The sequence below is a fragment of the Caloenas nicobarica genome, unplaced genomic scaffold (genome assembly GCF_036013445.1).
Source record: "Caloenas nicobarica isolate bCalNic1 unplaced genomic scaffold, bCalNic1.hap1 Scaffold_418, whole genome shotgun sequence".
Lineage (NCBI taxonomy): Eukaryota > Metazoa > Chordata > Aves > Columbiformes > Columbidae > Caloenas > Caloenas nicobarica.
The window spans coordinates 37714-50768 of NW_027017407.1; the positions used below are offsets into that span (position 1 = coordinate 37714).

A 13055-nucleotide genomic window follows, 5' to 3' on the forward strand; every position below is an offset into this window, starting at 1 on the left:
CCCCGACCCCATGACCCCGAAGCCGGAAGTGCTGCAATTTGCCCAAAATTTTGACCATTTTTTCACATTTATTCACCATTTTTCCACTTTTTCGCGTGTGTCCTCTCTGATTTTTTTTTCCTCCTGGGGTTGTACATGGGGGTCCCAGTTGGGTTTTGGGCCTCTGAGGGGGTTCCCAAGACATCGGGGTGACACAAGGGGGTCCCAGTTGGGTTCTTGGGGGTCCCAACGTCTTGTAGGGAACCGGTTGGGTTTTGGGGTCCTGTCTTGGATTTGGGGCTCAGGGGGGGTCCCAAGACCCTGGGGGAGCACATGGGGGTCAGATTGGGTCTGAGGGGTCCCATCCGGGATTATGGGGGTCTGGGGGGACATGGGGGGGTCCCAGTTGGGTTCTTGGGGGTCCCAATGTCTTGTAGGGAACCGGTTGGGTTTTGGGGTCCTGTCTTGGATTTTGGGGTCCTGGGGGTCCCATCCACGATTATGGGGGGCTGGGGGTTCCCATCCTCTTGTAGAGGAGCTGGGGGGACACGGGGGGTCACGGGGGGTCCCAGTTGGGTTCTTGGGGGTCCCATCTTGTTGTAGGGAACCAGTTGGGTTTTGGGGTCCTGTCTTGGATTTTGGGGTCCTGGGGGTCCCATCCACGATTATGGGGGGCTGGAGGTTCCCATCCTCTTGTAGAGGAGCTGGGGGGTCATGGGGGGTCCCAGTTGGGTTCTTGGGGGTCCCAACGTCTTGTAGGGAACCGGTTGGGTTTTGGGGTCCTGTCTTGGATTTGGGGCTCAGGGGGGGTCCCAAGACCCTGGGGGAGCACATGGGGGTCAGGTTGGGTCTGAGGGGTCCCATCCGGGATTATGGGGGTCTGGGGGGTCATGGGGGGGTCCCAGTCGGGTTCTTTGGGGTCCCATCTTGTTGTAGGGAACCGGTTGGGTTTTGGGGTCCTGTCTTGGATTTTGGGGTCCTGGGGGTCCCATCCACGATTATGGGGGGCTGGAGGTTCCCATCCTCTTGTAGAGGAGCTGGGGGGACACGGGGGGTCCCAGTTGGGTTCTTTGGGGTCCCAACGTCTTGTAGGGAACCGGTTGGGTTTTGGGGTCCTGTCTTGGATTTGGGGCTCAGGGGGGGTCCCAAGACCCTGGGGGAGCACATGGGGGTCAGGTTGGGTCTGAGGGGTCCCATCCGGGATTATGGGGGTCTGGGGGGACATGGGGGGGTCCCAGTTGGGTTCTTGGGGGTCCCAACGTCTTGTAGGGAACCGGTTGGGTTTGGGGGCTCCTGTCTTGGATTTTGGGGTCCTGGGGATTCCATCCACGATTATGGGGGGCTGGGGGTTCCCAGCCTCTTGTAGAGGAGCTGGGGGGTCATGGGGGGTCATGGGGGGTCCCAGTTGGGTTCTTTGGGGTCCCATCTTGTTGTAGGGAACCAGTTGGGTTTGGGGGTCCTGTCTTGGATTATGGGGGTCTGGGGGTTCCCATCCTCCCGTAGAGGAGCTGGGGGGACATGGGGGGTCATGGGGGGTCCCAGTTGGGTTCTTGGGGGTCCCAACGTCTTGTAGGGAACCGGTTGGGTTTTGGGGTCCTGTCTTGGATTTTGGGGTCCTGGGGGTCCCATCCAGGGTTATAGGGGGCTGGGGGTTCCCATCCTCTCGTAGAGGAGCTGGGGGGACACGGGGGGTCATGGGGGGTCCCAGTTGGGTTCTTTGGGGTCCCATCTTGTTGTAGGGAACCAGTTGGGTTTGGGGGTCCTGTCTTGGATTATGGGGGTCTGGGGGTTCCCATCCTCCCGTAGAGGAGCTGGGGGGACATGGGGGGTCATGGGGGGTCCCAGTTGGGTTCTTGGGGGTCCCAACGTCTTGTAGGGAACCGGTTGGGTTTTGGGGTCCTGTCTTGGATTTTGGGGTCCTGGGGGTCCCATCCAGGGTTATGGGGGGCTGGAGGTTCCCAGCCTCTTGTAGAGGAGCTGGGGGGACGTGGGGGGTCACGGGGGGTCCCAGTTGGGTTCTTGGGGGTCCCAATGTCTTGTAGGGAACCGGTTGGGTTTTGGGGTCCTGTCTTGGATTTGGGGCTCAGGGGGGGTCCCAAGACCCTGGGGGAGCACATGGGGGTCAGGTTGGGTCTGAGGGGTCCCATCCGGGATTATGGGGGTCTGGGGGGTCATGGGGGGGTCCCAGTTGGGTTCTTGGGGGTCCCAACGTCTTGTAGGGAACCGGTTGGGTTTTGGGGTCCTGTCTTGGATTTTGGGGTCCTGGGGGTCCCATCCACGATTATGGGGGGCTGGGGGTTCCCATCCTCTTGTAGAGGAGCTGGGGGGACACGGGGGGTCACGGGGGGTCCCAGTTGGGTTCTTGGGGGTCCCATCTTGTTGTAGGGAACCAGTTGGGTTTTGGGGCTCCTGTCTTGGATTTTGGGGTCCTGGGGATTCCATCCACGATTATGGGGGGCTGGGGGTTCCCATCCTCTTGTAGAGGAGCTGGGGGGACACGGGGGGTCACGGGGGGTCCCAGTTGGGTTCTTGGGGGTCCCATCTTGTTGTAGGGAACCAGTTGGGTTTTGGGTTCCTGTCTTGGATTTTGGGGTCCTGGGGGTCCCATCCACGATTATGGGGGGCTGGGGGTTCCCAGCCTCTTGTAGAGGAGCTGGGGGGTCATGGGGGGTCATGGGGGGTCCCAGTTGGGTTCTTTGGGGTCCCATCTTGTTGTAGGGAACCGGTTGGGTTTTGGGGTCCTGTCTTGGATTATGGGGGTCTGGGGGTTCCCATCCTCCCGTAGAGGAGCTGGGGGGACATGGGGGGTCATGGGGGGTCCCAGTCGGGTTCTTTGGGGTCCCAACGTCTTGTAGGGAACCGGTTGGGTTTGGGGGCTCCTGTCTTGGATTTTGGGGTCCTGGGGGTCCCATCCACGATTATGGGGGGCTGGGGGTTCCCAGCCTCTTGTAGAGGAGCTGGGGGGTCATGGGGGGTCATGGGGGGTCCCAGTTGGGTTCTTTGGGGTCCCATCTTGTTGTAGGGAACCGGTTGGGTTTTGGGGTCCTGTCTTGGATTTGGGGCTCAGGGGGGGTCCCAAGACCCTGGGGGAGCACATGGGGGTCAGGTTGGGTCTGAGGGGTCCCATCCGGGATTATGGGGGTCTGGGGGGTCATGGGGGGGTCCCAGTTGGGTTCTTTGGGGTCCCATCTTGTTGTAGGGAACCGGTTGGGTTTTGGGGCTCCTGTCTTGGATTATGGGGGTCTGTGGGTTCCCATCCTCCCGTAGAGGAGCTGGGGGGTCACGGGGGGTCCCAGTCGGGTTCTTTGGGGTCCCAACGTCTTGTAGGTACCTGGGGCAGTTTGGGGGGGATCGGGAGGCTCCTGCCGAGGCTTTCGGGGTCCCGCGTCCCCCCGAACCTCTACCGCTTGAACCGGTAGGTTATGGGGAGCAGCAACTTGCTCTTCTTGAGCGCCTGGACCTTCTGCAGGGTGTCGGGGTCGAGCGCCAGGAAGCAGCGGCGCGAGTACTCGAGGAGCCGCTCGCGCCGCGGGTCGAACGTGCCCACCTCGGCCAGCTTGTCCGGGGCCACCAGCGCCAGCTCGGCGATGGGCACGGTCAGCGCCACCGTGTTGCGGTCCACGCCGTGGTGGGCGAACGCGCGGCTCATGCTCTGCACCCGCTGGAACGTGCGCAGGATGCGCTTGTAGCGCGACAGGACGCCGTCCGCGTCGCGCACTGGGGACAACGGGGGCGTCAGGGGGCGGCGGGGGACATTGGGGGTATGGGGGCATTGGGGACATTGGGACATTGGGGGACATGGGGGGTATGGGGACATTGGGGGACATGGGGACATTGGGGGACATTGGGGATACGGGGACATTGGGGATATGGGGACATTGGGGGACATGGGGGACATGGGGGGACATGGGGATATGGGGACATTGGGGACATGGGGACATTGGGGGACGTGGGGGACATGGGGGACATTGGGGGACATGGGGATACGGGGACATTGGGGGACATGGGGGGACATGGGCATATGGGGACATTGGGGACATGGGGACATTGGGGACATTGGGGGACATGGGGACACTGGGGGACATGGGGGGACATGGGGATATGGGGACATTGGGGGACATGGGGACATTGGGGATATGGGGACTTTGGGGGACATGGGGACATTGGGGGACGTGGGGATATGGGGACATTGGGGGACGTGGGGATATGGGGACATTGGGGACATTGGGGGACATGGAGACATTGGGGGACATGGGGACATTGGGGCCATTGGGGATATGGGGACACTGGGGACATCGGGACAAAGGACACACAGGGTTTCCACACATCCCCAATGTCCTCAATGTCCTCTTGTCCCCCTGTCCCCAATGTCCCCCTGTCCCCCGTCCCCACTCACCGCGCTGCCGCTCTCGGGTCCTGGGGACGCGTCCCCGGGCGGGTCGCGGTTGGTGGCGCCGCCGCTCGCCGGTGTCCCCGGTGTCCCCGGTGTCCCCGGTGTCCCCAAGCTCCGAGGGCCCCGGGGACGCGGTGACACTGTCCGAGTCCGTCCCCTCCCAGGGGTCCCCCCGGCGCGGGGGAACCTTCGAACGGGCCCCGCGGGGACCTGGGGACGCGGCGCCGTGACACCGGTGACACCGGTGACACCAGTGGCACCAATGTCCCCATGTCCCCAATAACCCCCCAATGTCCCCCTGTCCCCAATATCCCAAATATCCCCGTGTCCCCCCATCGCCCTGATCCCCCCATGTCCCCCGATATCCCCAATGTCCCCCCAATGTCCCCACGTCCCAACATCCCCCCATATCCCCCATGTGTCCCCAATGCCCCCAGTGTCCCCAATATCCCCATATCCCCAATATCCCCCACGTCCTCCCAGTGTCCCCAATATCCTCATGTCCCCGTGTCCCCCATATCCCCCCATGTCCCCACGTCCCCATGATCCCCCCAATGTCCCCAGGATCCCCCCAATGTCCCCCAATATCCCCAATGTCCCCAAACCCCCATGTCCCCAAACCCCCCCGTCTCCCCGTTGTCCCCACACCGCCATGTCCCCCCGTTGTCCCCACTGTCACCGTGTCCCCGCTGGGTGACAAACGCCTCCAGCTGCCTCCTCAGAAAGTCTCTCTCCTCCTCCAGCTCCTCCACGCGCCGCTGGAGCCACGAGCAGCGAGCCAGGGCCACCTGCAGCCCTGGGGACATCGGGGACATCGGGGACATTGGGGACACTGGGGACACTGGGGACACTGGGGACATCAGGGGCCACCTGCAGCCCTGGGGACATCGGGGACATCGGGGACATTGGGGACACTGGGGACACTGGGGACATCAGGGGCCACCTGCAGCCCTGGGGACATCGGGGACATTGGGGACACTGGGGACACTGGGGACACTGGGGACATTGGGAACATCTGGGGCCACCTGCAGCCCTGGGGACATCGGGGACATCGGGGACATTGGGGACACTGGGGACACTGGGGACATCAGGGGCCACCTGCAGCCCTGGGGACATCGGGGACATCGGGGACATTGGGGACACTGGGGACACTGGGGACATCAGGGGCCACCTGCAGCCCTGGGGACATCGGGGACATCGGGGACACTGGGGACATTGGGGACACTGGGGACATCAGGGGCCACCTGCAGCCCTGGGGACATCGGGGACATCGGGGACACTGGGGACATTGGGAACATCAGGGGCCACCTGCAGCCCTGGGGACATCGGGGACATCGGGGACATTGGGGACATTGGGGACACTGGGGACATCAGGGGCCACCTGCAGCCCTGGGGACATCGGGGACATCGGGGACACTGGGGACACTGGGGACACTGGGGCCACCTGCAGCCCTGGGGACATCGGGGACATCGGGGACACTGGGGACACTGGGGACATCAGGGGCCACCTGCAGCCCTGGGGACATCGGGGACATCGGGGACACTGGGGACATTGGGGAACATCAGGGGCCACCTGCAGCCCTGGGGACATCGGGGACATCGGGGACATTGGGGACATTGGGGACACTGGGGACACTGGGGACATCAGGGGCCACCTGCAGCCCTGGGGACATCGGGGACATCGGGGACACTGGGGACATCAGGGGCCACCTGCAGCCCTGGGGACATCGGGGACATTGGGGACACTGGGGACATTGAGGGACATCGGGGACACTGGGGACACTGGGGACACTGGGGACATGGGGGCCACCTGCAGCCCTGGGGACATCGGGGACATCGGGGACATTGGGGACATTGGGGACACTGGGGACACTGGGGACATCAGGGGCCACCTGCAGCCCTGGGGACATCGGGGACACTGGGGACATTGGGGACACTGGGGACATCAGGGGCCACCTGCAGCCCTGGGGACATCGGGGACACTGGGGACACTGGGGACACTGGGGACATCAGGGGCCACCTGCAGCCCTGGGGACATCGGGGACATCGGGGACATCGGGGACATTGGGGACACTGGGGACACTGGGGACATCAGGGGCCACCTGCAGCCCTGGGGACATCGGGGACATCGGGGACATTGGGGACACTGGGGACACTGGGGACATCAGGGGCCACCTGCAGCCCTGGGGACATCGGGGACATTGGGGACACTGGGGACACTGGGGACATGGGGGCCACCTGCAGCCCTGGGGACATCGGGGACATCGGGGACACTGGGGACATTGGGGACACTGGGGACACTGGGGACATGGGGGCCACCTGCAGCCCTGGGGACATCGGGGACATCGGGGACACTGGGGACACTGGGGACATCAGGGGCCACCTGCAGCCCTGGGGACATTGGGGACATTGGGGATCGGGGGACATTGGGGACATTGGGGACACCCCCGGGCCCCCCCGCACAGCCACGGCCTGGGGGGACCCCAAAAACCGGGACATTCCCCCCAAACACGGGGACATCCCCCCCACTGTGTCCCCATCCCCCCAAAGAGGGACCCAGGCGTCCGGGACCCCCCCCCCCAAAGAGGGACCCAGGTGTCCGGGCCCACCCAAAAAAAGGACCCAGGTGTTCGGCCCACCCCCTCCCCATCCCCCAAAGAGGGACCCAGGCGTCCGGGCGCCCCCCCCCACCCCCCCAAAAAGGGACCCAGGCGTCCGGGCGCCCCCCCCCCACCCCCCCAAAAAGGGACCCAGGCGTCCGGGCGCCCCCTCCCCCACCTTCGTAGCCGCTCGGGGGGGCCCCGAAGCCGCAGCACAGGGGGGGGTCGCGGTGGGGGAGGGGCTGCTCCGGGGGGGGGGGCGGATCCGAGGCCTCTTCGTCCTTTTTCACTGCGGCGGGGGGACAGGGGGGGGGTCACAATGTCCCCAACCCCCCCCGGACCCCCCAAACCCCCCGCCCCCCCCACATGGTCCTGCCCCCCCCATGGTGTCCCCCCCCCCCCCCAAAATGTCCCTTGTCCCCCCCCCGTACCTGTTCGGCGACGCCGCTCGGCCATAGCGGGGACCTGGGGGACACACACACGGGGGGTCATCGGGGACCCCCCAAAATCCGGGACCCCCCCACAAGAAAACGGGGTCCCTATTTTTTGGAGGGGGTCCCTATTTTTGGAGGGGTCCCTATTTTTGGGGAAGGTCCCTATTTTTGGAGGGGGTCCCTATTTTGGGGGAAGGTCCCTATTTTTTGGGGGGGTCCCTATTTTTGGAGGGGGTCCCTATTTTTGGGGAAGGTCCCTATTTTGGGGGAAGGTCCCTATTTTTTGGGGGGGTCCCTATTTTTTGGGGGGGGTCCCTATTTTTGGAGGGGGTCCCTATTTTTTGCGGGGGGTCCCTATTTTTGGAGGGGGTCCCTATTTTTGGAGGGGGTCCCTATTTTTTGGGGGGGTCCCTATTTTTTGGGGGGGTCCCTATTTTGGGGGAAGGGCCCTATTTTTTGGGGGGGGTCCCTATTTTGGGGGTGTCCCTATTTTTGGAGAGGGTCCCTATTTTTTTGGTGGGGGTCCCTATTTTTGAAGGGGGTCCCTATTTTGGGGGAAGGGCCCTATTTTTGGGGGGGGTCCCTATTTTTTGGGGAAGGTCCCTATTTTTTGGGGGGGTCCCTATTTTGGGGGTGTCCCTATTTTTTTGGGGGGGGTCCCTATTTTTGGAGGGGGTCCCTATTTTTGGGGAAGGTCCCTATTTTTGGAGGGGGTCCCTATTTTTTTGGGGGAGTCCCTATTTTTTTTGGGGGGGTCCCTATTTTGGGGGTGTCCCTATTTTTTTTGGGGGGGTCCCTATTTTGGGGGAAGGGCCCTATTTTTGGGGGAAGGGCCCTATTTTTTGGGGGGTCCCTATTTTTGGAGGGGGTCCCTATTTTGGGGGGGGTCCCTATTTTTTGGGGGGGTCCCTATTTTTGGGGAAGGTCCCTATTTTTTGGGGGGGGTCCCTATTTTTGGGGAAGGTCCCTATTTTTTGGGGGGGTCCCTATTTTGGGGGTGTCCCTATTTTTTTGGGGGGGTCCCTATTTTTGGGGAAGGTCCCTATTTTTGGAGGGGGTCCCTATTTTTTTGGGGGGTCCCTATTTTTGGAGGGGGTCCCTATTTTTTGGGGGGGTCCCTATTTTTGGAGGGGGTCCCTATTTTTTGGGGGGGTCCCTATTTTTGGAGGGGGTCCCTATTTTGCGGGAAGGGCCCTATTTTTGGGGGGGTCCCTATTTTTGGAGTGGGTCCCTATTTTTTGGGGGGGTCCCTATTTTGGGGGAAGGGCCCTATTTTTTGGGGGGGGTCCCTATTTTGGGGGTGTCCCTATTTTTGGAGAGGGTCCCTATTTTTTTGGTGGGGGTCCCTATTTTTGAAGGGGGTCCCTATTTTGGGGGAAGGGCCCTATTTTTGGGGGGGGTCCCTATTTTTTGGGGAAGGTCCCTATTTTTTGGAGGGGGTCCCTATTTTGGGGGTGTCCCTATTTTTTTGGGGGGGGTCCCTATTTTTGGAGGGGGTCCCTATTTTTGGGGAAGGTCCCTATTTTGGGGGAAGGGCCCTATTTTTTGGGGGGGTCCCTATTTTTTGGGGGGGGGTCCCTATTTTGGGGAAGGGCCTATTTTGGGGGAAGGGCCCTAATTTTTGGGGGGGTCCCTATGTTGGGGGGTCCCGGCCGCGCTCACCCCGCTCCGCACCCACCGCAGCGGCCGCCGCCCGCGCAGGGAACGTCGGCGAAAAACCCACCGGGGGGTCGCGACAGCGAAACGGCGACACCGCTGGGGGACAACGGGGGAGTCCCCGATCCGCCCCCCCCACCCCAAATAATTCCGCCCCTCCCTCCTTTTTCGCACCCCCGCCCCAAAAACAGCCCCCCCCCCCCCCCGCCTTGGACCCAGAGGGTGTTTTTCGGCCGCGCTGCGGGGCGGGAATTTCGCGACGCTCCCTGAGGCGCCGCCCGGCCCCGCCCTTGGGCGCAGGGACCGGGGGGAAATTCCGAGGGCGGGGAAAAAGCGAAGAAGGGAAAGGCGGCGTCTGGGGGAGCGTCGCCAAAGAGCCGCCCTGGAGCGGAGGCGAAAAAACACCCCCCGCGTGGGTGGGGAGGCGATTTTAGGGGATTTTCGGGGATTTTCTCGGGGGCGGGGCGGGGAACAGATGGGGGGGTTGGGGGGGGAGCAAGTGCACAGCGAAGGGTCCCCCCCGTGGGGCTGGTTGGGGGTAGGAACGTGTCTACACGCGGCGTTTCCCCCCGGACACCAAACGGTGCGACACCGGCGCGGACCGACACCCCCCCCCCCCCCCCCCAAAACGGGGCCGGGGGTCCCCGGACACCCCCCCCCCCGCCCCACCGGAGACGCCGCGACACGATCGGGGCCCCATGAAGGGCCCGAGGGGGGACCCGGGGCGCGGAGGCTCCGGGAGGTAACGGGGGGGACACCGGGTGGGGGGGACGGGACCCCCAGGGCTGCCCCATATCCCGGGGACCCAGGCGTCCGGGACCCCCATATCCCCCTCTCCAGAGAACCCAGGCGTCCGGGACCCCCATAACCCCCCATATCCCCAGGGACCCAGGCGTCCGGGACCCCCATAACCCCCCCTACCCTGGGACCCCCATATCCACCCCCCACTGGGAACCCAGGCGTCCGGCTCCCCCCCCATAACCCCCCATATTCCCAGGGACCCAGGCGTCCGGGACCCCCATAACCCCCTATATCCCCGGGGACCCAGGCGTCCGGGACCCCCATAACCCCCTATATCCCCGGGGACCCAGGCGTCCGGGACCCCCATAACCCCCTATATCCCCGGGGACCCAGGCATCCGGGACCCCCATAACCCCCTATATCCCCGGGGACCCAGGTGTCCGGGACCCCCATAACCCCCTATATCCCCGGGGACCCAGGCATCCGGGACCCCCATAACCCCCTATATCCCCGGGGACCCAGGCGTCCGGGACCCCCATAACCCCCTATATCCCCGGGGACCCAGGCATCCGGGACCCCCATAACCCCCTATATCCCCGGGGACCCAGGCATCCGGGACCCCCATAACCCCCCTGCTCTCCCCACAGCCGCCCGTCCCCCCCCCGCACCCGCTACCTCCTGATCGACACCCAGGGGGTTCCCTACACGGTGCTGGTGGCCGAGCCCGGGGGGACAACGGTGACACCAGAGACCTGGGACACCAGCACCGCGGTGGCACCGGGGACCCGCGACACCAACAGGACAATGACAACGACAGCGACGACCCGCAACCCAACCGTGACCACGACAGCGATGACACCGGGGACCCGCGACGCCACCACGGCGATGACAACGCCATCGGGGACCCGCGACGCCGCCACGGTGACAACGCCGGGGACGCCGCCGCCGGGGACCCGCGACCCGACGGTGACCACGCTGCCGCCGCCGGGGACCCACGACGCCACCGGCGCGGTGCCGGTGCCGCCGGCGTCCCCGGGGCCGCGTCCCCGCCGTTGTCCCTTCGCGTGCGCCGTGTGCGGCCGCTCCTTCGCGTACCTGTCCTACCTGCGCCGCCACAGCATCAGCCACTCGCCGCTCAAGCCCCACGTGTGCCGGGCCTGCGGGAAGGGCTTCAAGCGCCCGTCCCACCTGGAGCGGCACCGCCACACGCACCGGCCACGCCCCTGTCCCCGGTGTCACCGGCGCGGCCACCGCGAGGCAGGGGACGGGGCGCCGGCGTGTCCGCGCTGCCCGCTGCGGGTCGGGCAGGGAGACCCAGCCAGGAGGCGGCGGGGGGGGAAGGGGGGGGGCAGGGGGGCGGGGCTGTGAGGGGGGTGGGGGGCGGGGTGGGGGGGCTGGGGGGGGTGGTGGCCATGGGGGTCAACTGTGGAGAGATGGTGGCCGTGGGGGTCAACCAAGAAGAGTTGGCGGCCATGGCGGTCATCACAGGGGCATGTTGGCCATGGAGGTCAACCGTGGAGAGATGGTGGCCATGGGAGTCAACCATGGAGAGATAGTGGCCATGGGGGTCAACCGTGGAGAGATGGTGGCCATGGGGGTCAACCATGGAGAGATGGTGGCCATGGGGGTCAACCGTGGAGAGATGGTGGCCATGGGGGTCATTGCAGGGAGATGATGGTCATGGGAGTCAACCATGGAGAGACGGTGGCCATGGGGGTCGTCTATGGAGAGATGGTGGCCATGGGGGTCAACCATGGAGAGATGGTGGCCATGGGGGTCAACCGTGGAGAGATGGTGGCCATGGGGGTCACTGCAGGGAGATGATGGTCGTGGGAGTCAACCATGGAGAGATGGGGGTCGACTGAGGAGAGCTGGTGGCCATGGAGGTCATCACGGGGACATGGTGGCCATGGGGGTCGTCTATGGAGAGATGGTGGCCATGGGGGTCAACCAAGAGGAGTTGGTGGCCCTGAGGGTCATTGCAGGGAGATGATGGTCATGGGAGTCAACCATCGAGAGATGGGGGTCAACCAAGAAGAGTTGGTGGCCCTGAGGGTCATCATGGGGACACGGTGGCCATAGGGGTCGTCTGTGGAGAGATGGTGGCCATGGGGGTCAACCAAGAAGAGTTGGTGGCCGCGGAGCTCATCATGGGGGCACATTGGCCACGGGGGTCAACCATGGAGACACGGAGGCCCAGGGGTTGCGACATTGAGGCCTCGGGGCTCCTGCCCCCGTTGGTGACGCCGGGGCCGGGGTCGGTGCTGCCCCTCTCCCCGGGCCCCCCCACGTGACGTTGTTGGGGGTTTGTGGGTTTTTTTGTAATTCTTATTATTAAAAAGTCCAGGTTTGGTTTTTCTGTCTCGTTGGGTCATTCGGGGCGGGGGGTGATGGCCCCAAAGGCAACAGCCAATGGGGAACGGCACCTGAGAACCACGCCCCCCCCCCCCCCCCCCATTGGCTGTTCAACCACCCCATCGACCAACCAGTTAACCAACCAACCCACCCATTAACCCACCAACCAATCAACGCCTCAACCAGCCAACCCACTCATTAACCAACTAATCAACCCATCGACCAACCAATCAACCCCAAGAGCCAACCAACCCATCGACCAACCAATTAACCAACCAACCCACCCATTCACCCATCGACCAACCAACGAACCCATTGACCAACCCACCCATTGACCAACCAACCAACCCATGGTCCAACCGACCAATTAACTAATCAACCCACCCATCAACCAACCAACCAATTAACTAATCAACCAACCAACCAACCCATTGACCAACCCACCCATTGACCAACCAACCAACCCATGGTCCAAGCGACCAATTAACTAATCAACCCACCCATCAACCAACCAACCAACCCATTGACCAACCAACCCACCCATCGACCAACTAACCCATGGTCCAACCAACGAATTAACTAATCAGCCCACCCATTGACCAGCTCACCCATTAACCAACCAACCCATTGACCAACCAACCCCCGCATTGACCAACCCCCCGTTACCCCCCGGCCCCTCCCCCACCAGGCAGGCCCCTCCCCCGCACTCGCATCCACACTTTAATGATCGACCTTGTTCTGTACAGCCCGGCCCCGCCCCCCCCTCCCGCTTTGGGGTCATTTTACACAGAAACGGGGGTGGGATTCGCGGGGGCTCATGGGGGGTGGGGCGGGGGTGGAGGGACCCAGGCGTCCGGGGGGCACTGGGGGGTTGGGGGGTGTCCGTGTGTCCTGTGT

The 13055-nt window shown here is 63.9% G+C and overlaps 2 protein-coding genes across 2 annotated transcripts; one reads left to right on the forward strand and one right to left on the reverse strand.

Moving 5' to 3' along the window:
• Positions 1–60: 60 nt before the first annotated feature.
• Positions 61–9181, reverse strand: CCDC106 (coiled-coil domain containing 106). Its single transcript, XM_065658059.1, has 6 exons — positions 9085–9181; positions 7404–7437; positions 7151–7261; positions 5052–5168; positions 4376–4582; positions 61–3696 (listed from the first exon to the last, which is right to left on the reverse strand). The coding sequence occupies exons 2-6, from the start codon at positions 7426–7428 to the stop codon at positions 3380–3382; spliced, it is 777 nt and encodes a 258-aa protein (XP_065514131.1). The 5' UTR covers positions 7429–7437; positions 9085–9181; the 3' UTR covers positions 61–3379.
• A 502-nt stretch (positions 9182–9683) lies between these two features.
• On the forward strand, positions 9684–11171 carry LOC136002810 (zinc finger protein 764-like). Its single transcript, XM_065658039.1, has 2 exons — positions 9684–9804; positions 10451–11171. The coding sequence occupies exons 1-2, from the start codon at positions 9761–9763 to the stop codon at positions 11169–11171; spliced, it is 765 nt and encodes a 254-aa protein (XP_065514111.1). The 5' UTR covers positions 9684–9760.
• The last annotated feature ends 1884 nt before the right edge of the window (positions 11172–13055 follow it).